Source organism: Oncorhynchus gorbuscha, linkage group LG24, assembly GCF_021184085.1.
Source record: "Oncorhynchus gorbuscha isolate QuinsamMale2020 ecotype Even-year linkage group LG24, OgorEven_v1.0, whole genome shotgun sequence".
In the NCBI taxonomy this organism is placed as follows: Eukaryota; Metazoa; Chordata; class Actinopteri; order Salmoniformes; family Salmonidae; genus Oncorhynchus; species Oncorhynchus gorbuscha.
In genome coordinates this window covers 44,496,507-44,522,365 of record NC_060196.1, presented here as the reverse complement: position 1 = coordinate 44,522,365, position 25,859 = coordinate 44,496,507, and the positions used below count along the sequence as shown (strand labels likewise).

General features: G+C 54.2%; 1 protein-coding gene across 3 annotated transcripts in view; it reads right to left on the bottom strand.

Annotated features, from left to right (window-relative positions):
• Positions 1-25,859, bottom strand: part of LOC124012111 — an 87,712-nt gene that overhangs the window by 6,077 nt on the left and 55,776 nt on the right. For 2 of the 3 annotated variants that reach the window (XM_046325544.1, XM_046325546.1), the window contains one exon: positions 18,523-18,682. In XM_046325544.1, the coding sequence (XP_046181500.1) occupies positions 18,523-18,682 (160 nt within the window). The remainder of the gene's footprint in view (positions 1-18,522; positions 18,683-25,859) is intronic. The other variant, XM_046325545.1, reaches the window with a different exon arrangement.

Sequence of the window (25,859 nt, the reverse complement as noted above, 5' to 3'; positions counted from 1 at the left end):
ACAGGGGGAGAGGAAGAAGCACTGTAGCCCATAATGTCTGCCCTACCCCTATCCACAGGGGGAGAGGAAGAATCACTGTAGCCCATAATGTCTGCCCTACCCCTATCCACAGGGGAGAGGAAGAAGCACTGTAGCCCATAATGTCTGCCCTACCCCTATCCACAGGGGGAGAGGAAGAAGCACTGTAGCCCATAATGTCTGCCCTACCCCTATCCACAGGGGGAGAGGAAGAATCACTGTAGCCCATAATGTCTGCCCTACCCCTATCCACAGGGGAGAGGAAGAAGCACTGTAGCCCATAATGTCTGCCCTACCCCTATCCACAGGGGGAGAGGAAGAAGCACTGTAGCCCATAATGTCTGCCCTACCCCTATCCACAGGGGGAGAGGATGAATCACTGTAGCCCATAATGTCTGCCCTACCCCTATCCACAGGGGGAGAGGAAGAAGCACTGTAGCCCATAATGTCTGCCCTACCCCTATCCACAGGGGGAGAGGAAGAAGCACTGTAGCCCATAATGTCTGCCCTACCCCTATCCACAGGGGGAGAGGAAGAAGCACTGTAGCCCATAATGTCTGCCCTACCCCTATCCACAGGGGGAGAGGAAGAAGGACTGTAGCCATAATGTCTGCCCTACCCCTATCCACAGGGGGAGAGGAAGAAGCACTGTAGCCCATAATGTCTGCCCTACCCCTATCCACAGGGGGAGAGGAAGAAGGACTGTAGCCATAATGTCTGCCCTACCCCTATCCACAGGGGGAGAGGAAGAATCACTGTAGCCCATAATGTCTGCCCTACCCCTATCCACAGGGGGAGAGGAAGAAGGACTGTAGCCATAATGTCTGCCCTACCCCTATCCACAGGGGGAGAGGAAGAAGCACTGTAGCCCATAATGTCTGCCCTACCCCTATCCACAGGGGGAGAGGAAGAAGCACTGTAGCCCATAATGTCTGCCCTATCCCTATCCACAGGGGGAGAGGAAGAAGCACTGTAGCCCATAAAGTCTGCCCTATCCCTATCCACAGGGGGAGAGGAAGAAGCACTGTAGCCCATAATGTCTGCCCTACCCCTATCCACAGGGGGAGAGGAAGAAGCACTGTAGCCATAATGTCTGCCCTATCCCTATCCACAGGGGGAGAGGAATAAGCACTGTAGCCCATAATGTCTGCCCTATCCCTATCCACAGGGGGAGAGGAAGAAGCACTGTAGCCCATAATGTCTGCCCTATCCCTATCCACAGGAGGAGAGGAAGAAGCACTGTGGCCCATAATGTCTGCCCTATCCCTATCCACAGGGGGAGAGGAAGAAGCACTGTAGCCCATAATGTCTGCCCTATCCCTATCCACAGGAGGAGAGGAAGAAGCACTGTGGCCCATAATGTCTGCCCTATCCCTATCCACAGGGGGAAGAAGCACTGTAGCCCATAATGTCTGCCCTACCCCTATCCACAGGGGGAGATGAAGAAGCACTGTAGCCCATAATGTCTGCCCTATCCCTATTCACAAGGGGAGAGGAAGAAGCACTGTAGCCCATAATGTCTGCCCTATCCCTATCCACAGGGGGAGAGGAAGAAGCACTGTAGCCCATAATGTCTGCCCTATCCCTATCCACAGGAGGAGAGGAAGAAGCACTGTGGCCCATAATGTCTGCCCTATCCCTATCCACAGGGGGAAGAAGCACTGTAGCCCATAATGTCTGCCCTACCCCTATCCACAGGGGGAGAGGAAGAAGCACTGTAGCCCATAATGTCTGCCCTACCCCTATCCACAGGGGAGAGGAAGAAGCACTGTAGCCCATAATGTCTGCCCTACCCCTATCCACAGGGGGAGAGGAAGAAGCACTGTAGCCATAATGTCTGCCCTACCCCTATCTACAGGGGAGAGGAAGAAGCACTGTAGCCCATAATGTCTGCCCTATCCCTATCCACAGGGGGAGAGGAAGAAGCACTGTAGCCATAATGTCTGCCCTACCCCTATCTACAGGGGGAGAGGAAGAAGCACTGTAGCCATAATGTCTGCCCTATCCCTATCCACAGGGGGAGAGGAATAAGCACTGTAGCCCATAATGTCTGCCCTATCCCTATCCACAGGGGGAGAGGAAGAAGCACTGTAGCCCATAATGTCTGCCCTATCCCTATCCACAGGGGGAGAGGAAGAAGCACTGTAGCCCATAATGTCTGCCCTATCCCTATCCACAGGAGGAGAGGAAGAAGCACTGTAGCCCATAATGTCTGCCCTATCCCTATCCACAGGGGGAAGAAGCACTGTAGCCCATAATGTCTGTCCTACCCCTATCCACAGGGGGAGAGGAAGAAGCACTGTAGCCCATAATGTCTGCCCTATCCCTATCCACAGGGGGAGAGGAAGAAGCACTGTAGCCCATAATGTCTGCCCTATCCCTATCCACAGGGGGAGAGGAAGAAGCACTGTAGCCCATAATGTCTGCCCTATCTCTATCCACAGGGGAGAGGAAGAAGCACTGTAGCCCATAATGTCTGCCCTATCCCTATCCACAGGGGAGAGGAAGAAGCACTGTAGCCCATAATGTCTGCCCTACCCCTATCCACAGGGGAGAGGAAAAAGAACTGTAGCCCATAATGTCTTCCCTATCCCTAGTAACCACAGAGGAGAGGAAGAAGCACTGTAGCCCATAATGTCTGCCCTACCCCTATCCACAGGGGGAGAGGAAGAAGCACTGTAGCCCATAATGTCTGCCCTACCCCTATTCACAGGGGGAGAGGAAGAAGCACTGTAGCCCATAATGTCTGCCCTATCCCTAGTAACCACAGACGAGAGGAAGAAGTACTGTAGCCCATAATGTCTGCCCTACCCCTATCCACAGGGGGAGAGGAAGAAGCACTGTAGCCCATAATGTCTTCCCTATCCCTAGTAACCACAGAGGAGAGGAAGAAGCACTGTAGCCCATAATGTCTGCCCTACCCCTATCCACAGGGGGAGAGGAAGAAGCACTGTAGCCCATAATGTCTGCCCTACCCCTATTCACAGGGGGAGAGGAAGAAGCACTGTAGCCCATAATGTCTGCCCTATCCCTAGTAACCACAGACGAGAGGAAGAAGTACTGTAGCCCATAATGTCTGCCCTACCCCTATCCACAGGGGGAGAGGAAGAAGCACTGTAGCCCATAATGTCTTCCCTATCCCTAGTAACCACAGAGGAGAGGAAGAAGCACTGTAGCCATAATGTCTGCCCTATCCCTAGTAACCACAGAGGAGAGGAAGAAGCACTGTAGCCCATAATGTCTGCCCTACCCCTAGTAACCACAGAGGAGAGGAAGAAGCACTGTAGCCATAATGTCTGCCCTACCCCTAGTAACCACAGAGGAGAGGAAGAAGCACTGTAGCCATAATGTCTGCCCTACCCCTATCCACAGGGGAGAGGAATAAGCACTGTAGCCCATAATGTCTGCCCTATCCCTATCCACAGGGGAGAGGAATAAGCACTGTAGCCCATAATGTCTGCCCTATCCCTATCCACAGGGGGAGAGGAAGAAGCACTGTAGCCCATAATGTCTGCCCTATCCCTATCCACAGGGGGAGAGGAAGAAGCACTGTAGCCCATAATGTCTGCCCTACCCCTAGTAACCACAGAGGAGAGGAAGAAGCACTGTAGCCATAATGTCTGCCCTACCCCTATCCACAGGGGGAGAGGAATAAGCACTGTAGCCCATAATGTCTGCCCTATCCCTATCCACAGGGGGAGAGGAATAAGCACTGTAGCCCATAATGTCTGCCCTATCCCTATCCACAGGGGGAGAGGAAGAAGCACTGTAGCCCATAATGTCTGCCCTATCCCTATCCACAGGGGGAGAGGAAGAAGCACTGTAGCCCATAATGTCTTCCCTATCCCTAGTAACCACAGAGGAGAGGAAGAAGCACTGTAGCCCATAATGTCTGCCCTACCCCTATCCACAGGGGGAGAGGAAGAAGCACTGTAGCCCATAATGTCTGCCCTACCCCTATTCACAGGGGGAGAGGAAGAAGCACTGTAGCCCATAATGTCTGCCCTATCCCTAGTAACCACAGACGAGAGGAAGAAGTACTGTAGCCCATAATGTCTGCCCTACCCCTATCCACAGGGGGAGAGGAAGAAGCACTGTAGCCCATAATGTCTTCCCTATCCCTAGTAACCACAGAGGAGAGGAAGAAGCACTGTAGCCATAATGTCTGCCCTATCCCTAGTAACCACAGAGGAGAGGAAGAAGCACTGTAGCCCATAATGTCTGCCCTACCCCTAGTAACCACAGAGGAGAGGAAGAAGCACTGTAGCCATAATGTCTGCCCTACCCCTAGTAACCACAGAGGAGAGGAAGAAGCACTGTAGCCATAATGTCTGCCCTACCCCTATCCACAGGGGGAGAGGAATAAGCACTGTAGCCCATAATGTCTGCCCTATCCCTATCCACAGGGGGAGAGGAATAAGCACTGTAGCCCATAATGTCTGCCCTATCCCTATCCACAGGGGGAGAGGAAGAAGCACTGTAGCCCATAATGTCTGCCCTATCCCTATCCACAGGGGGAGAGGAAGAAGCACTGTAGCCCATAATGTCTGTCCTACCCCTATCCACAGGGGGAGAGGAAGAAGCACTGTAGCCCATAATGTCTGCCCTATCCCTATCCACAGGGGGAGAGGAAGAAGCACTGTAGCCCATAATGTCTGCCCTATCCCTATCCACAGGGGGAGAGGAAGAAGCACTGTAGCCCATAATGTCTGCCCTATCTCTATCCACAGGGGGAGAGGAAGAAGCACTGTAGCCCATAATGTCTGCCCTATCCCTATCCACAGGGGGAGAGGAAGAAGCACTGTAGCCCATAATGTCTGCCCTACCCCTATCCACAGGGGGAGAGGAAAAAGAACTGTAGCCCATAATGTCTTCCCTATCCCTAGTAACCACAGAGGAGAGGAAGAAGCACTGTAGCCCATAATGTCTGCCCTACCCCTATCCACAGGGGGAGAGGAAGAAGCACTGTAGCCCATAATGTCTGCCCTACCCCTATTCACAGGGGGAGAGGAAGAAGCACTGTAGCCCATAATGTCTGCCCTATCCCTAGTAACCACAGACGAGAGGAAGAAGTACTGTAGCCCATAATGTCTGCCCTACCCCTATCCACAGGGGGAGAGGAAGAAGCACTGTAGCCCATAATGTCTTCCCTATCCCTAGTAACCACAGAGGAGAGGAAGAAGCACTGTAGCCCATAATGTCTGCCCTACCCCTATCCACAGGGGGAGAGGAAGAAGCACTGTAGCCCATAATGTCTGCCCTACCCCTATTCACAGGGGGAGAGGAAGAAGCACTGTAGCCCATAATGTCTGCCCTATCCCTAGTAACCACAGACGAGAGGAAGAAGTACTGTAGCCCATAATGTCTGCCCTACCCCTATCCACAGGGGGAGAGGAAGAAGCACTGTAGCCCATAATGTCTTCCCTATCCCTAGTAACCACAGAGGAGAGGAAGAAGCACTGTAGCCATAATGTCTGCCCTATCCCTAGTAACCACAGAGGAGAGGAAGAAGCACTGTAGCCCATAATGTCTGCCCTACCCCTAGTAACCACAGAGGAGAGGAAGAAGCACTGTAGCCATAATGTCTGCCCTACCCCTAGTAACCACAGAGGAGAGGAAGAAGCACTGTAGCCATAATGTCTGCCCTACCCCTATCCACAGGGGAGAGGAATAAGCACTGTAGCCCATAATGTCTGCCCTATCCCTATCCACAGGGGGAGAGGAATAAGCACTGTAGCCCATAATGTCTGCCCTATCCCTATCCACAGGGGGAGAGGAAGAAGCACTGTAGCCCATAATGTCTGCCCTATCCCTATCCACAGGGGGAGAGGAAGAAGCACTGTAGCCCATAATGTCTGCCCTACCCCTAGTAACCACAGAGGAGAGGAAGAAGCACTGTAGCCATAATGTCTGCCCTACCCCTATCCACAGGGGGAGAGGAATAAGCACTGTAGCCCATAATGTCTGCCCTATCCCTATCCACAGGGGGAGAGGAATAAGCACTGTAGCCCATAATGTCTGCCCTATCCCTATCCACAGGGGGAGAGGAAGAAGCACTGTAGCCCATAATGTCTGCCCTATCCCTATCCACAGGGGGAGAGGAAGAAGCACTGTAGCCCATAATGTCTTCCCTATCCCTAGTAACCACAGAGGAGAGGAAGAAGCACTGTAGCCCATAATGTCTGCCCTACCCCTATCCACAGGGGGAGAGGAAGAAGCACTGTAGCCCATAATGTCTGCCCTACCCCTATTCACAGGGGGAGAGGAAGAAGCACTGTAGCCCATAATGTCTGCCCTATCCCTAGTAACCACAGACGAGAGGAAGAAGTACTGTAGCCCATAATGTCTGCCCTACCCCTATCCACAGGGGAGAGGAAGAAGCACTGTAGCCCATAATGTCTTCCCTATCCCTAGTAACCACAGAGGAGAGGAAGAAGCACTGTAGCCATAATGTCTGCCCTATCCCTAGTAACCACAGAGGAGAGGAAGAAGCACTGTAGCCCATAATGTCTGCCCTACCCCTAGTAACCACAGAGGAGAGGAAGAAGCACTGTAGCCATAATGTCTGCCCTACCCCTAGTAACCACAGAGGAGAGGAAGAAGCACTGTAGCCATAATGTCTGCCCTACCCCTATCCACAGGGGGAGAGGAATAAGCACTGTAGCCCATAATGTCTGCCCTATCCCTATCCACAGGGGGAGAGGAATAAGCACTGTAGCCCATAATGTCTGCCCTATCCCTATCCACAGGGGGAGAGGAAGAAGCACTGTAGCCCATAATGTCTGCCCTATCCCTATCCACAGGGGGAGAGGAAGAAGCACTGTAGCCCATAATGTCTGCCCTACCCCTATTCACAGGGGGAGAGGAAGAAGCACTGTAGCCCATAATGTCTGCCCTACCCCTATTCACAGGGGGAGAGGAAGAAGCACTGTAGCCCATAATGTCTGCCCTATCCCTAGTAACCACAGAGGAGAGGAAGAAGCACTGTAGCCCATAATGTCTGCCCTACCCCTATCCACAGGGGGAGAGGAAGAAGCACTGTAGCCCATAATGTCTGCCCTACCCCTATTCACAGGGGGAGAGGAAGAAGCACTGTAGCCCATAATGTCTGCCCTATCCCTAGTAACCACAGACGAGAGGAAGAAGTACTGTAGCCCATAATGTCTGCCCTACCCCTATCCACAGGGGGAGAGGAAGAAGCACTGTAGCCATAATGTCTGCCCTACCCCTAGTAACCACAGAGGAGAGGAAGAAGCACTGTAGCCATAATGTCTGCCCTACCCCTATCCACAGGGGGAGAGGAATAAGCACTGTAGCCCATAATGTCTGCCCTATCCCTATCCACAGGGGGAGAGGAATAAGCACTGTAGCCCATAATGTCTGCCCTATCCCTATCCACAGGGGGAGAGGAAGAAGCACTGTAGCCCATAATGTCTGCCCTATCCCTATCCACAGGGGAGAGGAAGAAGCACTGTAGCCCATAATGTCTGCCCTATCCCTATCCACAGGGGAGAGGAAGAAGCACTGTAGCCCATAATGTCTGCCCTATCCCTATCCACAGGAGGAGAGGAAGAAGCACTGTGGCCCATAATGTCTGCCCTATCCCTATCCACAGGGGGAGAGGAAGAAGCACTGTAGCCCATAATGTCTGCCCTATCCCTATCCACAGGAGGAGAGGAAGAAGCACTGTGGCCCATAATGTCTGCCCTATCCCTATCCACAGGGGAAGAAGCACTGTAGCCCATAATGTCTGCCCTACCCCTATCCACAGGGGAGATGAAGAAGCACTGTAGCCCATAATGTCTGCCCTATCCCTATTCACAAGGGGAGAGGAAGAAGCACTGTAGCCCATAATGTCTGCCCTATCCCTATCCACAGGGGGAGAGGAAGAAGCACTGTAGCCCATAATGTCTGCCCTATCCCTATCCACAGGAGGAGAGGAAGAAGCACTGTGGCCCATAATGTCTGCCCTATCCCTATCCACAGGGGGAAGAAGCACTGTAGCCCATAATGTCTGCCCTACCCCTATCCACAGGGGGAGAGGAAGAAGCACTGTAGCCCATAATGTCTGCCCTACCCCTATCCACAGGGGGAGAGGAAGAAGCACTGTAGCCCATAATGTCTGCCCTACCCCTATCCACAGGGGGAGAGGAAGAAGCACTGTAGCCATAATGTCTGCCCTACCCCTATCTACAGGGGGAGAGGAAGAAGCACTGTAGCCCATAATGTCTGCCCTATCCCTATCCACAGGGGAGAGGAAGAAGCACTGTAGCCATAATGTCTGCCCTACCCCTATCTACAGGGGAGAGGAAGAAGCACTGTAGCCATAATGTCTGCCCTATCCCTATCCACAGGGGAGAGGAATAAGCACTGTAGCCCATAATGTCTGCCCTATCCCTATCCACAGGGGGAGAGGAAGAAGCACTGTAGCCCATAATGTCTGCCCTATCCCTATCCACAGGGGAGAGGAAGAAGCACTGTAGCCCATAATGTCTGCCCTATCCCTATCCACAGGAGGAGAGGAAGAAGCACTGTAGCCCATAATGTCTGCCCTATCCCTATCCACAGGGGGAAGAAGCACTGTAGCCCATAATGTCTGTCCTACCCCTATGCACAGGGGGAGAGGAAGAAGCACTGTAGCCCATAATGTCTGCCCTATCCCTATCCACAGGGGGAGAGGAAGAAGCACTGTAGCCCATAATGTCTGCCCTATCCCTATCCACAGGGGGAGAGGAAGAAGCACTGTAGCCCATAATGTCTGCCCTATCTCTATCCACAGGGGGAGAGGAAGAAGCACTGTAGCCCATAATGTCTGCCCTATCCCTATCCACAGGGGGAGAGGAAGAAGCACTGTAGCCCATAATGTCTGCCCTACCCCTATCCACAGGGGGAGAGGAAAAAGAACTGTAGCCCATAATGTCTTCCCTATCCCTAGTAACCACAGAGGAGAGGAAGAAGCACTGTAGCCCATAATGTCTGCCCTACCCCTATCCACAGGGGGAGAGGAAGAAGCACTGTAGCCCATAATGTCTGCCCTATCCCTAGTAACCACAGACGAGAGGAAGAAGTACTGTAGCCCATAATGTCTGCCTTACCCCTATCCACAGGGGGAGAGGAAGAAGCACTGTAGCCCATAATGTCTGCCCTACCCCTATCCACAGGGGGAGAGGAAGAAGCACTGTAGCCCATAATGTCTGCCCTACCCCTATCCACAGGGGGAGAGGAAGAAGCACTGTAGCCCATAATGTCTTCCCTATCCCTAGTAACCACAGAGGAGAGGAAGAAGCACTGTAGCCCATAATGTCTGCCCTACCCCTATCCACAGAGGAGAGGAAGAAGCACTGTATCCCATAATGTCTGCCCTAACCCTATCCACAGGGGGAGAGGAAAAAGCAATGTAGCCCATAATGTCTGCCCTACCCCTATCTACAGGGGGAGAGGAAGAAGCACTGTAGCCCATAATGTCTGCCCTACCCCTAGTAACCACAGAGGAGAGGAAGAAGCACTGTAGCCATAATGTCTGCCCTATCCCTATCCACAGGGGAGAGGAAGAAGCACTGTAGCCCATAATGTCTGCCCTACCCCTATCCACAGGGGGAGAGGAAGAAGCACTGTAGCCCATAATGTCTGCCCTATCCCTAGTAACCACAGAGGAGAGGAAGAGCACTGTAGCCATAATGTCTGCCCTACCCCTATCCACAGGGGAGAGGAAGAAGCACTGTAGCCCATAATGTCTGCCCTATCCCTAGTAACCACAGAGGAGAGGAAGAAGCACTGTAGCCCATAATGTCTGCCCTACCCCTATTCACAGGGGGAGAGGAAGAAGCACTGTAGCCCATAATGTCTGCCCTATCCCTAGTAACCACAGACGAGAGGAAGAAGTACTGTAGCCCATAATGTCTGCCCTACCCCTATCCACAGGGGGAGAGGAAGAAGCACTGTAGCCCATAATGTCTTCCCTATCCCTAGTAACCACAGAGGAGAGGAAGAAGCACTGTAGCCCATAATGTCTGCCCTATCCCTATCCACAGGGGGAGAGGAAGAAGCACTGTAGCCCATAATGTCTGCCCTATCCCTATCCACAGGGGGAGAGGAAGAAGCACTGTAGCCCATAATGTCTGCCCTACCCCTATTCACAGGGGGAGAGGAAGAAGCACTGTAGCCCATAATGTCTGCCCTACCCCTATCCACAGGGGGAGAGGAAGAATCACTGTAGCCCATAATGTCTGCCCTACCCCTATCCACAGGGGGAGAGGAAGAAGCACTGTAGCCCATAATGTCTGCCCTACCCCTATCCACAGGGGGAGAGGAAGAAGCACTGTAGCCCATAATGTCTGCCCTACCCCTATCCACAGGGGGAGAGGATGAATCACTGTAGCCCATAATGTCTGCCCTACCCCTATCCACAGGGGGAGAGGAAGAAGAACTGTAGCCCATAATGTCTGCCCTATCCCTAGTAACCACAGACGAGAGGAAGAAGTACTGTAGCCCATAATGTCTGCCCTACCCCTATCCACAGGGGGAGAGGAAGAAGCACTGTAGCCCATAATGTCTTCCCTATCCCTAGTAACCACAGAGGAGAGGAAGAAGCACTGTAGCCATAATGTCTGCCCTATCCCTAGTAACCACAGAGGAGAGGAAGAAGCACTGTAGCCCATAATGTCTGCCCTACCCCTAGTAACCACAGAGGAGAGGAAGAAGCACTGTAGCCATAATGTCTGCCCTACCCCTAGTAACCACAGAGGAGAGGAAGAAGCACTGTAGCCATAATGTCTGCCCTACCCCTATCCACAGGGGGAGAGGAATAAGCACTGTAGCCCATAATGTCTGCCCTATCCCTATCCACAGGGGAGAGGAATAAGCACTGTAGCCCATAATGTCTGCCCTATCCCTATCCACAGGGGAGAGGAAGAAGCACTGTAGCCCATAATGTCTGCCCTATCCCTATCCACAGGGGGAGAGGAAGAAGCACTGTAGCCCATAATGTCTGCCCTACCCCTAGTAACCACAGAGGAGAGGAAGAAGCACTGTAGCCCATAATGTCTGCCCTACCCCTATCCACAGGGGGAGAGGAATAAGCACTGTAGCCCATAATGTCTGCCCTATCCCTATCCACAGGGGGAGAGGAATAAGCACTGTAGCCCATAATGTCTGCCCTACCCCTATCCACAGGGGGAGAGGAAGAAGCACTGTAGCCCATAATGTCTGCCCTACCCCTATCCACAGGGGGAGAGGAAGAAGCACTGTAGCCCATAATGTCTTCCCTATCCCTAGTAACCACAGAGGAGAGGAAGAAGCACTGTAGCCCATAATGTCTGCCCTACCCCTATCCACAGAGGAGAGGAAGAAGCACTGTATCCCATAATGTCTGCCCTAACCCTATCCACAGGGGGAGAGGAAAAAGCAATGTAGCCCATAATGTCTGCCCTACCCCTATCTACAGGGGGAGAGGAAGAAGCACTGTAGCCCATAATGTCTGCCCTACCCCTATCCACAGGGGGAGAGGAAGAAGCACTGTAGCCCATAATGTCTTCCCTATCCCTAGTAACCACAGAGGAGAGGAAGAAGCACTGTAGCCATAATGTCTGCCCTATCCCTAGTAACCACAGAGGAGAGGAAGAAGCACTGTAGCCCATAATGTCTGCCCTACCCCTAGTAACCACAGAGGAGAGGAAGAAGCACTGTAGCCATAATGTCTGCCCTACCCCTAGTAACCACAGAGGAGAGGAAGAAGCACTGTAGCCATAATGTCTGCCCTACCCCTATCCACAGGGGGAGAGGAATAAGCACTGTAGCCCATAATGTCTGCCCTATCCCTATCCACAGGGGGAGAGGAATAAGCACTGTAGCCCATAATGTCTGCCCTATCCCTATCCACAGGGGGAGAGGAAGAAGCACTGTAGCCCATAATGTCTGCCCTATCCCTATCCACAGGGGAGAGGAAGAAGCACTGTAGCCCATAATGTCTGCCCTACCCCTATTCACAGGGGGAGAGGAAGAAGCACTGTAGCCCATAATGTCTGCCCTACCCCTATTCACAGGGGGAGAGGAAGAAGCACTGTAGCCCATAATGTCTGCCCTATCCCTAGTAACCACAGAGGAGAGGAAGAAGCACTGTAGCCCATAATGTCTGCCCTACCCCTATCCACAGGGGGAGAGGAAGAAGCACTGTAGCCCATAATGCCTGCCCTACCCCTATTCACAGGGGGAGAGGAAGAAGCACTGTAGCCCATAATGTCTGCCCTATCCCTAGTAACCACAGACGAGAGGAAGAAGTACTGTAGCCCATAATGTCTGCCCTACCCCTATCCACAGGGGGAGAGGAAGAAGCACTGTAGCCCATAATGTCTGCCCTACCCCTATCCACAGGGGGAGAGGAAGAAGCACTGTAGCCCATAATGTCTGCCCTACCCCTATCCACAGGGGGAGAGGAAGAAGCACTGTAGCCCATAATGTCTTCCCTATCCCTAGTAACCACAGAGGAGAGGAAGAAGCACTGTAGCCCATAATGTCTGCCCTACCCCTATCCACAGAGGAGAGGAAGAAGCACTGTATCCCATAATGTCTGCCCTAACCCTATCCACAGGGGGAGAGGAAAAAGCAATGTAGCCCATAATGTCTGCCCTACCCCTATCTACAGGGGGAGAGGAAGAAGCACTGTAGCCCATAATGTCTGCCCTACCCCTAGTAACCACAGAGGAGAGGAAGAAGCACTGTAGCCATAATGTCTGCCCTATCCCTATCCACAGGGGGAGAGGAAGAAGCACTGTAGCCCATAATGTCTGCCCTACCCCTATCCACAGGGGGAGAGGAAGAAGCACTGTAGCCCATAATGTCTGCCCTATCCCTAGTAACCACAGAGGAGAGGAAGAGCACTGTAGCCATAATGTCTGCCCTACCCCTATCCACAGGGGGAGAGGAAGAAGCACTGTAGCCCATAATGTCTGCCCTATCCCTAGTAACCACAGAGGAGAGGAAGAAGCACTGTAGCCCATAATGTCTGCCCTACCCCTATTCACAGGGGGAGAGGAAGAAGCACTGTAGCCCATAATGTCTGCCCTATCCCTAGTAACCACAGACGAGAGGAAGAAGTACTGTAGCCCATAATGTCTGCCCTACCCCTATCCACAGGGGGAGAGGAAGAAGCACTGTAGCCCATAATGTCTTCCCTATCCCTAGTAACCACAGAGGAGAGGAAGAAGCACTGTAGCCCATAATGTCTGCCCTATCCCTATCCACAGGGGAGAGGAAGAAGCACTGTAGCCCATAATGTCTGCCCTATCCCTATCCACAGGGGGAGAGGAAGAAGCACTGTAGCCCATAATGTCTGCCCTACCCCTATTCACAGGGGAGAGGAAGAAGCACTGTAGCCCATAATGTCTGCCCTACCCCTATCCACAGGGGAGAGGAAGAATCACTGTAGCCCATAATGTCTGCCCTACCCCTATCCACAGGGGGAGAGGAAGAAGCACTGTAGCCCATAATGTCTGCCCTACCCCTATCCACAGGGGGAGGAAGAAGCACTGTAGCCCATAATGTCTGCCCTACCCCTATCCACAGGGGAGAGGATGAATCACTGTAGCCCATAATGTCTGCCCTACCCCTATCCACAGGGGGAGGAAGAAGCACTGTAGCCCATAATGTCTGCCCTACCCCTATCCACAGGGGGAGAGGAAGAAGCACTGTAGCCCATAATGTCTGCCCTACCCCTATCCACAGGGGGAGAGGAAGAAGCACTGTAGCCCATAATGTCTGCCCTACCCCTATCCACAGGGGGAGAGGAAGAAGGACTGTAGCCATAATGTCTGCCCTACCCCTATCCACAGGGGGAGAGGAAGAAGCACTGTAGCCCATAATGTCTGCCCTACCCCTATCCACAGGGGGAGAGGAAGAAGGACTGTAGCCATAATGTCTGCCCTACCCCTATCCACAGGGGAGAGGAAGAATCACTGTAGCCCATAATGTCTGCCCTACCCCTATCCACAGGGGGAGAGGAAGAAGGACTGTAGCCATAATGTCTGCCCTACCCCTATCCACAGGGGGAGAGGAAGAAGCACTGTAGCCCATAATGTCTGCCCTACCCCTATCCACAGGGGGAGAGGAAGAAGCACTGTAGCCCATAATGTCTGCCCTATCCCTATCCACAGGGGGAGAGGAAGAAGCACTGTAGCCCATAAAGTCTGCCCTATCCCTATCCACAGGGGGAGAGGAAGAAGCACTGTAGCCCATAATGTCTGCCCTACCCCTATCCACAGGGGGAGAGGAAGAAGCACTGTAGCCATAATGTCTGCCCTATCCCTATCCACAGGGGGAGAGGAATAAGCACTGTAGCCCATAATGTCTGCCCTATCCCTATCCACAGGGGGAGAGGAAGAAGCACTGTAGCCCATAATGTCTGCCCTATCCCTATCCACAGGAGGAGAGGAAGAAGCACTGTGGCCCATAATGTCTGCCCTATCCCTATCCACAGGGGGAGAGGAAGAAGCACTGTAGCCCATAATGTCTGCCCTATCCCTATCCACAGGAGGAGAGGAAGAAGCACTGTGGCCCATAATGTCTGCCCTATCCCTATCCACAGGGGGAAGAAGCACTGTAGCCCATAATGTCTGCCCTACCCCTATCCACAGGGGGAGATGAAGAAGCACTGTAGCCCATAATGTCTGCCCTATCCCTATTCACAAGGGGAGAGGAAGAAGCACTGTAGCCCATAATGTCTGCCCTATCCCTATCCACAGGGGGAGAGGAAGAAGCACTGTAGCCCATAATGTCTGCCCTATCCCTATCCACAGGAGGAGAGGAAGAAGCACTGTGGCCCATAATGTCTGCCCTATCCCTATCCACAGGGGGAAGAAGCACTGTAGCCCATAATGTCTGCCCTACCCCTATCCACAGGGGGAGAGGAAGAAGCACTGTAGCCCATAATGTCTGCCCTACCCCTATCCACAGGGGGAGAGGAAGAAGCACTGTAGCCCATAATGTCTGCCCTACCCCTATCCACAGGGGGAGAGGAAGAAGCACTGTAGCCATAATGTCTGCCCTACCCCTATCTACAGGGGGAGAGGAAGAAGCACTGTAGCCCATAATGTCTGCCCTATCCCTATCCACAGGGGGAGAGGAAGAAGCACTGTAGCCATAATGTCTGCCCTACCCCTATCTACAGGGGGAGAGGAAGAAGCACTGTAGCCATAATGTCTGCCCTATCCCTATCCACAGGGGGAGAGGAATAAGCACTGTAGCCCATAATGTCTGCCCTATCCCTATCCACAGGGGGAGAGGAAGAAGCACTGTAGCCCATAATGTCTGCCCTATCCCTATCCACAGGGGGAGAGGAAGAAGCACTGTAGCCCATAATGTCTGCCCTATCCCTATCCACAGGAGGAGAGGAAGAAGCACTGTAGCCCATAATGTCTGCCCTATCCCTATCCACAGGGGGAAGAAGCACTGTAGCCCATAATGTCTGTCCTACCCCTATCCACAGGGGGAGAGGAAGAAGCACTGTAGCCCATAATGTCTGCCCTATCCCTATCCACAGGGGGAGAGGAAGAAGCACTGTAGCCCATAATGTCTGCCCTATCCCTATCCACAGGGGGAGAGGAAGAAGCACTGTAGCCCATAATGTCTGCCCTATCTCTATCCACAGGGGAGAGGAAGAAGCACTGTAGCCCATAATGTCTGCCCTATCCCTATCCACAGGGGAGAGGAAGAAGCACTGTAGCCCATAATGTCTGCCCTACCCCTATCCACAGGGGGAGAGGAAAAAGAACTGTAGCCCATAATGTCTTCCCTATCCCTAGTAACCACAGAGGAGAGGAAGAAGCACTGTAGCCCATAATGTCTGCCCTACCCCTATTCACAGGGGGAGAGGAAGAAGCACTGTAGCCCATAATGTCTGCCCTATCCCTAGTAACCACAGACGAGAGGAAGAAGTACTGTAGCCCATAATGTCTGCCCTACCCCTATCCACAGGGGGAGAGGAAGAAGCACTGTAGCCCATAATGTCTTCCCTATCCCTAGTAACCACAGAGGAGAGGAAGAAGCACTGTAGCCCATAATGTCTGCCCTACCCCTATCCACAGGGGGAGAGGAAGAAGCACTGTAGCCCATAATGTCTGCCCTACCCCTATTCACAGGGGAGAGGAAGAAGCACTGTAGCCCATAATGTCTGCCCTATCCCTAGTAACCACAGACGAGAGGAAGAAGTACTGTAGCCCATAATGTCTGCCCTACCCCTATCCACAGGGGAGAGGAAGAAGCACTGTAGCCCATAATGTCTTCCCTATCCCTAGTAACCACAGAGGAGAGGAAGAAGCACTGTAGCCATAATGTCTGCCCTATCCCTAGTAACCACAGAGGAGAGGAAGAAGCACTGTAGCCCATAATGTCTGCCCTACCCCTAGTAACCACAGAGGAGAGGAAGAAGCACTGTAGCCATAATGTCTGCCCTACCCCTAGTAACCACAGAGGAGAGGAAGAAGCACTGTAGCCATAATGTCTGCCCTACCCCTATCCACAGGGGGAGAGGAATAAGCACTGTAGCCCATAATGTCTGCCCTATCCCTATCCACAGGGGGAGAGGAATAAGCACTGTAGCCCATAATGTCTGCCCTATCCCTATCCACAGGGGAGAGGAAGAAGCACTGTAGCCCATAATGTCTGCCCTATCCCTATCCACAGGGGAGAGGAAGAAGCACTGTAGCCCATAATGTCTGCCCTACCCCTATTCACAGGGGAGAGGAAGAAGCACTGTAGCCCATAATGTCTGCCCTACCCCTATTCACAGGGGGAGAGGAAGAAGCACTGTAGCCCATAATGTCTGCCCTATCCCTAGTAACCACAGAGGAGAGGAAGAAGCACTGTAGCCCATAATGTCTGCCCTACCCCTATCCACAGGGGGAGAGGAAGAAGCACTATAGCCCATAATGTCTGCCCTACCCCTATTCACAGGGGGAGAGGAAGAAGCACTGTAGCCCATAATGTCTGCCCTATCCCTAGTAACCACAGACGAGAGGAAGAAGTACTGTAGCCCATAATGTCTGCCCTACCCCTATCCACAGGGGGAGAGGAAGAAGCACTGTAGCCCATAATGTCTGCCCTACCCCTATCCACAGGGGGAGAGGAAGAAGCACTGTAGCCCATAATGTCTGCCCTACCCCTATCCACAGGGGGAGAGGAAGAAGCACTGTAGCCCATAATGTCTTCCCTATCCCTAGTAACCACAGAGGAGAGGAAGAAGCACTGTAGCCCATAATGTCTGCCCAATCCCTAGTAACCACAGAGGAGAGGAAGAAGCACTGTATCCCATAATGTCTGCCCTACCCCTATCCACAGAGGAGAGGAAGAAGCACTGTATCCCATAATGTCTGCCCTAACCCTATCCACAGGGGGAGAGGAAAAAGCAATGTAGCCCATAATGTCTGCCCTACCCCTATCTACAGGGGGAGAGGAAGAAGCACTGTAGCCCATAATGTCTGCCCTACCCCTAGTAACCACAGAGGAGAGGAAGAAGCACTGTAGCCATAATGTCTGCCCTATCCCTATCCACAGGGGGAGAGGAAGAAGCACTGTAGCCCATAATGTCTGCCCTACCCCTATCCACAGGGGGAGAGGAAGAAGCACTGTAGCCCATAATGTCTGCCCTATCCCTAGTAACCACAGAGGAGAGGAAGAGCACTGTAGCCATAATGTCTGCCCTACCCCTATCCACAGGGGGAGAGGAAGAAGCACTGTAGCCCATAATGTCTGCCCTATCCCTAGTAACCACAGAGGAGAGGAAGAAGCACTGTAGCCCATAATGTCTGCCCTACCCCTAGTAACCACAGAGGAGAGGAAGAGCACTGTAGCCATAATGTCTGCCCTATCCCTAGTAACCACAGAGGAGAGGAAGAAGCACTGTAGCCCATAATGTCTGCCCTACCCCTATCTACAGGGGGAGGGGAAGAAGCACTGTAGCCCATAATGTCTGCCCTACCCCTATCCCCAGGGGGAGAGGAAGAAGCACTGTAGCCCATAATGTCTACCCTACCCCTATCCCCAGGGGGAGAGGAAGAAGCACTGTAGCCAGTAATGGTTTCCAAGCTGAACTGGAGGCTAGCTGGGTCACGTATAGTGTGCAGTTTCCGGCTTGGTAAGGTTAAAACCTATCCAGCTGAGGAAACTGGCCACTGTTGTGCTTCTGCTTACCTGACAGTAAGGGTGTCTATGCTTATACTCCCAGATGCAGCTGCTTCTTGCTCTCTGCAGGTGAAAACCACATCTCAACTGTGTGTGTGTGTGTGTGTGTGTGTGTGTGTGTGTGTGTGTGTGCGTGCGTGCGTGCGTGCGTGCGTGCGTGCGTGCGAGCGAGCGAGTGAGCGAGAGAGAGAGAGAGAGAGAGAGAGAGACATTCTATAGACAGACAGCCTAATGGACTGAGACAGACTGACACACAGCTAGCCAGGGATAGGGCTTAAGGTTAGGGTCAGTCTAAGGTTAGAGGTCAGGGGTTATAGGTCTGGAGTTAGTTACCTGACAGATAATGTTGTCATAGTAAGCCAGATTGTGAGCGTGGGGTTGAAGGGGGTGCGGGGGGGAGTCACACAACTTCCTTACGTTGGCATGGGAACCATCTTGTGCCGTGGAAACAGAGAAGCCATCAGTCTGCATCTCGCTGTGTGGACGGTATATACTGGAGCGAGGGAAGGAGCAGAGGACAGAGGGAAGGAGCAGAGGACAGAGGGAAGGAGGAGAGGACAGAGGGAAGGAGCAGAGGACAGAGGGAAGGAGGAGAGGACAGAGGGAAGGAGGAGAGGACAGAGGGAAGGAGGAGAGGACAGAGGGAAGGAGCAGAGGACAGAGGGAAGGAGCAGAGGACAGAGGGAAGGAGCAGAGGACAGAGGGAAGGAGGAGAGGACAGAGGGAAGGAGCAGAGGACAGAGGGAAGGAGGAGAGGACAGAGGGAAGGAGGAGAGGACAGAGGGAAGGAGGAGAGGACAGAGGGAAGGAGGAGACAGAGGGAAGGAGGAGAGGACAGAGGGAAGGAGGAGAGGACATAGGGAAGGAGGAGAGGACAGAGGGAAGGAGGAGAGGACAGAGGGAAGGAGGAGAGGACAGAGGGAAGGAGGAGAGGACAGAGGGAAGGAGGAGAGGACAGAGGGAAGGAGGAGAGGACAGAGGGAAGGAGCAGAGGACAGAGGGAAGGAGGAGAGGACAGAGGGAAGGAGGAGAGGACAGAGGGAAGGAGGAGAGGACAGAGGGAAGGAGGAGAGGACAGAGGGAAGGAGGAGAGGACATAGGGAAGGAGGAGAGGACATAGGGAAGGAGCAGAGGACAGAGGGAAGGAGGAGAGGACAGAGGGAAGGAGGAGAGGACAGAGGGAAGGAGGAGAGGACAGAGGGAAGGAGGAGAGGACAGAGGGAAGGAGGAGAGGACAGAGGGAAGGAGGAGAGGACAGAGGGAAGGAGGAGAGGACAGAGGGAAGGAGGAGAGGACATAGGGAAGGAGGAGAGGACATAGGGAAGGAGCAGAGGACAGAGGGAAGGAGGAGAGGACAGAGGGAAGGGGAAGGAGAGGACAGAGGGAAGGAGGAGAGGACAGAGGGAAGGAGGAGAGGACATAGGGAAGGAGGAGAGGACATAGGGAAGGAGCAGAGGACAGAGGGAAGGAGGAGAGGACAGAGGGAAGGAGGAGAGGACAGAGGGAAGGAGGAGAGGACAGAGGGAAGGAGGAGAGGACATAGGGAAGGAGGAGAGGACATAGGGAAGGAGCAGAGGACAGAGGGAAGGAGGAGAGGACAGAGGGAAGGAGGAGAGGACAGAGGGAAGGAGGAGAGGACAGAGGGAAGGAGGAGAGGACAGAGGGAAGGAGCAGAGGACAGAGGGAAGGAGGAGAGGACAGAGTGAAGGAGGAGAGGACAGAGGGAAGGAGGAGTCGACAGAGGGAAGGAGCAGAGGACAGAGGGAAGGAGGAGAGGACAGAGGGAAGGAGCAGAGGACAGAGGGAAGGAGCAGAGGACAGAGGGAAGGAGGAGAGGACAGAGGGAAGGAGCAGAGGACAGAGGGAAGGAGCAGAGGACAGAGGGAAGGAGCAGAGGACAGATGGAAGGAGGAGAGGACAGAGGTAAGGAGGAGAGGACAGAGGGATGGGACAGAGGTGTGGGACAGAGGGAAGGAGGAGAGGACAGAGGGAAGGAGGAGAGGACAGAGGAAAGGAGGAGAGGACAGAGGGAAGGAGGAGAGGACAGAGGGAAGGAGCAGAGGACAGAGGGAAGGAGGAGAGGACAGAGGGAAGGAGGAGAGGACAGAGGGAAGGAGGAGAGGACAGAGGGAAGGAGGAGAGGACAGAGGGAAGGAGGAGAGGACAGAGGGAAGGAGGAGAGGACAGAGGGAAGGAGGAGAGGACAGAGGGATGGGACAGAGGTGTGGGACAGAGGGAAGGAGGAGAGGACAGAGGGAAGGAGGAGAGGACAGAGGGAAGGAGGAGAGGACAGAGGGAAGGAGGAGAGGACAGAGGGAAGGAGCAGAGGACAGAGGGACGGAGGAGAGGACAGAGGGAAGGAGGAGAGGACAGAGGGAAGGAGCAGAGGACAGAGGGAAGGAGGAGAGGACAGAGGGAAGGAGGAGAGGACAGAGGGAAGGAGGAGAGGACAGAGGGAAGGAGGAGAGGACAGAGGGAAGGAGCAGAGGACAGAGGGAAGGAGGAGAGGACAGAGGGAAGGAGGAGAGGACAGAGGGAAGGAGCAGAGGACAGAGGGAAGGAGGAGAGGACAGAGGGAAGGAGGAGAGGACAGAGGGAAGGAGGAGAGGACAGAGGGAAGGAGGAGAGGACAGAGGGATGGGACAGAGGTGTGGGACAGAGGGATGGGACAGAGGGATGGAGAAGAGGTGTGGGACGGAGGGATGGGACAGAGGTGTGGGACAGAGGTGTGGGACAGAGGTGTGGGACAGAGGTCTGGGACAGAGGGATGGGACAGAGGGATGGAGAAGAGGTGTGGGACGGAGGGATGGGACAGAGGTGTGGGACAGAGGGATGGGACAGAGGGATGGAGAAGAGGTGTGGGATGGAGGGATGGGACAGAGGTGTGGGACAGAGGTGTGGGACAGAGGTGTGGGACAGAGGTGTGGGACAGAGGTGTGGGACAGAGGGATGGGACAGAGGGATGGAGAAGAGGTGTGGGACGGAGGGATGGGACAGAGGTGTGGGACAGAGGGATGGGACAGAGGGATGGAGAAGAGGTGTGGGACGGAGGGATGGGACAGAGGTGTGGGACAGAGGTGTGGGACAGAGGTGTGGGACAGAGGTGTGGGACAGAGGGATGGGACAGAGGGATGGGACAGAGGGATGGAGTGGAGGTGTGGGACGGAGGGATGGGACAGAGGTGTGGGACAGAGGTGTGGGACAGAGGTGTAGGACAGAGGTGTAGGACAGAGGTGTGGGACAGAGGTGTGGGACAGAGGGATGGGACAGAGGGATGGAGAAGAGGTGTGGGACAGAGGTGTGGGACAGAGGTGTGGGACAGAGGTATGGGACAGAGGGATGGAGAAGAGGTGTGGGACAGAGGTGTGGGACAGAGGGATGGGACAGAGGGATGGAGAAGAGGTGTGGGACAGAGGGATGGAGAAGAGGTGTGGGACAGAGGTGTGGGACAGAGGTGTGGGACAGAGGGATGGAGAAGAGGTGTGGGACAGAGGTGTGGGACAGAGGTGTGGGACAGAGGGATGGAGAAGAGGTGTGGGACAGAGGTGTGGGACAGAGGTGTGGGACAGAGGTGTGGGACAGAGGGATGGAGAAGAGGTGTGGGACAGAAGTGTGGGACAGAGGGATGGGACAGAGGGATGGAGAAGAGGTGTGGGACAGAGGTGTGGGACAGAGGTGTGGGACAGAGGGATGGGACAGAGGGATGGAGAAGAGGTGTGGGACAGAGGTGTGGGACAGAGGTATGGAGAAGAGGTGTGGGACAGAGGTGTGGGACAGAGGGATGGAGAAGAGGTGTGGGACGGAGGGATGGGACAGAGGTGTGGGACAGAGGGATGGGACAGAGGGATGGAGAAGAGGTGTGGGACGGAGGGATGGGACAGAGGTGTGGGACAGAGGTGTGGGACAGAGGTGTGGGACAGAGGTGTGGGACAGAGGGATGGGACAGAGGGATGGGACAGAGGGATGGAGTGGAGGTGTGGGACGGAGGGATGGGACAGAGGTGTGGGACAGAGGTGTGGGACAGAGGTGTAGGACAGAGGTGTGGGACAGAGGTGTGGGACAGAGGGATGGGACAGAGGGATGGAGAAGAGGTGTGGGACAGAGGTGTGGGACAGAGGTGTGGGACAGAGGTATGGGACAGAGGGATGGAGAAGAGGTGTGGGACAGAGGTGTGGGACAGAGGGATGGGACAGAGGGATGGAGAAGAGGTGTGGGACAGAGGGATGGAGAAGAGGTGTGGGACAGAGGTGTGGGACAGAGGTGTGGGACAGAGGGATGGAGAAGAGGTGTGGGACAGAGGTGTGGGACAGAGGTGTGGGACAGAGGGATGGAGAAGAGGTGTGGGACAGAGGTGTGGGACAGAGGTGTGGGACAGAGGTGTGGGACAGAGGTGTGGGACAGAGGGATGGAGAAGAGGTGTGGGACAGAAGTGTGGGACAGAGGGATGGGACAGAGGGATGGAGAAGAGGTGTGGGACAGAGGTGTGGGACAGAGGTGTGGGACAGAGGGATGGGACAGAGGGATGGAGAAGAGGTGTGGGACAGAGGTGTGGGACAGAGGTATGGAGAAGAGGTGTGGGACAGAGGTGTGGGACAGAGGGATGGGACAGAGGGATGGGACAGAGGGATGGAGAAGAGGTGTGGGACAGAGGGATGGGACAGAGGGATGGAGAAGAGGTGTGGGACAGAGGTGTGGGACAGAGGTATGGAGAAGAGGTGTGGGACAGAGGTGTGGGACAGAGGGATGGGACAGAGGGATGGGACAGAGGGATGGAGAAGAGGTGTGGGACAGAGGGATGGGACAGAGGGATGGGACAGAGGTGTGGGACAGAGGGATGGGACAGAGGGATGGGACAGAGGAATGGAGAAGAGGTGTGGGACAGAGGTGTGGGACAGAGGGATGGGACAGAGGGATGGCGAAGAGGTGTGGGACAGAGGTGTGGGACGGAGGGATGGGACAGAGGGATGGGACAGAGGGATGGGACAGAGGGATGGGACAGAGGGATGGAGAAGAGGTGTGGGACAGAGGTGTAGGACAGAGGGATGGGACAGAGGTGTGGGACAGAGGGATGGGACAGAGGGATGGGACAGAGGTGTGGGACAGAGGGATGGAGAAGAGGTGTGGGACAGAGGTGTGGGACAGAGGGATGGAGAAGAGGTGTGGGACAGAGGTGTGGGACAGAGGTGTGGGACAGAGGGATGGGACAGAGGTGTGGGACAGAGGGATGGGACAGAGGGATGGGACAGAAGTGTGGGACAGAGGGATGGAGAAGAGGTGTGGGACAGAGGTGTGGGACAGAGGTGTGGGACAGAGGGATGGAGAAGAGGTGTGGGACAGAGGTGTGGGACAGAGGTGTGGGACAGAGGTGTGGGACAGAGGTGTGGGACAGAGGGATGGAGAAGAGGTGTGGGACAGAAGTGTGGGACAGAGGGATGGGACAGAGGGATGGAGAAGAGGTGTGGGACAGAGGTGTGGGACAGAGGTGTGGGACATAGGGATGGGACAGAGGGATGGAGAAGAGGTGTGGGACAGAGGTGTGGGACAGAGGTATGGAGAAGAGGTGTGGGACAGAGGTGTGGGACAGAGGGATGGGACAGAGGGATGGGACAGAGGGATGGAGAAGAGGTGTGGGACAGAGGGATGGGACAGAGGGATGGAGAAGAGGTGTGGGACAGAGGTGTGGGACAGAGGGATGGGACAGAGGTGTGGGACAGAGGTGTGGGACAGAGGTGTGGGACAGAGGGATGGGACAGAGGGATGGGACAGAGGGATGGAGAAGAGGTGTGGGACAGAGGGATGGGACAGAGGGATGGGACAGAGGTGTGGGACAGAGGGATGGGACAGAGGGATGGAGAAGAGGTGTGGGACAGAGGTGTGGGACAGAGGGATGGGACAGAGGGATGGAGAAGAGGTGTGGGACAGAGGGATGGGACAGAGGGATGGGACAGAGGGATGGGACAGAGGGATGGGACAGAGGGATGGAGAAGAGGTGTGGGACAGAGGTGTAGGACAGAGGGATGGGACAGATGTGTGGGACAGAGGGATGGGACAGAGGGATGGGACAGAGGTGTGGGACAGAGGGATGGAGAAGAGGTGTGGGACAGAGGTGTGGGACAGAGGGATGGAGAAGAGGTGTGGGACAGAGGTGTGGGACAGAGGGATGGAGAAGAGGTGTGGGACAGAGGTGTGGGACAGAGGGATGGGACAGAGGTGTGGGACAGAGGGATGGGACAGAGGGATGGGACAGAGGTGTGGGACAGTGGGATGGAGAAGAGGTGTAGGACAGAGGTGTAGGACAGAGGGATGGGACAGAGGGATGGGACAGATGGATGGGACAGAGGTGTGGGACAGAGGGATGGGACAGAGGTGTGGGACAGAGGGATGGGACAGAGGGATGGGACAGAGGTGTGGGACAGAGGGATGGGACAGAGGGATGGGACAGAGGGATGGGACAGAGGTGTGGGACAGAGGGATGGGACAGAGGGATGGGACAGAGGGATGGGACAGAGGTGTGGGACAGAGGGATGGGACAGAGGGATGGGACAGAGGGATGGGACAGAGGTGTGGGACAGAGGGATGGGACAGAGGGATGGGACAGAGGGATGGGACAGAGGGATGGGACAGAGGTGTGGGACAGAGGGATGGGACAGAGGGATGGGACAGAGGTGTGGGACAGAGGGATGGGACAGAGGTGTGGGACAGAGGGATGGGACAGAGGGATGGGACAGAGGGATGGGACAGAGGGATGGGACAGAGGTGTGGGACAGAGGTGTGGGACAGACGTGTGGGACAGAGGGATGGGACGGAGGTGTGGGACAGAGGTGTGGGACAGAGGTGTGGGACAGAGGTGTGGGACAAAGGTGTGGGACAAAGGTGTGGGACAGAGGTGTGGGACAGAGGTGTGGGACAGAGGGATGGAGAAGAGGTGAGAGGTGTGGAAGAGAGGTGTTGGGGAAAGAGTGTTAGGACAGAGGGATTTTCATTGATGTGACAAACGTGTCAAGTACAAGCCTTTTATACTGTCAAATATGAATTGTTTAATAAATAAGGCCTCTCCCTCCCCCTTTCTCTCTCTCTGAATGTAATGGTTAAACCCTCAGACTAAACAACATGTTATCTCAGAGACAAACACACACTGTCAGGCTGGTCTACTTTCAGCTGAGGAACAGTTATTACTGCTGCATCAATGTCTGGCCTTCCTCACAAGTCATCACCATAACTCTCTGTATCTCTCTTCCCCTCTCTTTCTCTGTGTCTCTCTTCCCCTCTCTTTCTCTGTGTCTCTCTTCACCTCTTTCTCTGTGTCTCTCTTCCCCTCTTTCTCTGTGTCTCTCTTCCCCTCTTTCTCTGTATCTCTCTTCCCCTCTCATTCTCTGTATCTCTCTTCCCCTCTCTCTCTGTATCTCTCTTCCCCTCTCTTTCTCTGTATCTCTCTTCACCTCTTTCTCTGTGTCTCTCTTCCCCTCTTTCTCTGTGTCTCTCTTCCCCTCTTTCTCTGTATCTCTCTTCCCCTCTCTCTCTGTATCTCTCTTCCCCTCTCTTTCTCTGTATCTCTCTTCCCCTCTTTTCTCTGTATCTCTCTCTCTCTTTCTCTGTATCTCTCTTCCCTCTCTTTCTCTGTATCTCTCTTCCCCTCTTTCTCTGTATCTCTCTTCCCCTCTTTCTCTGTA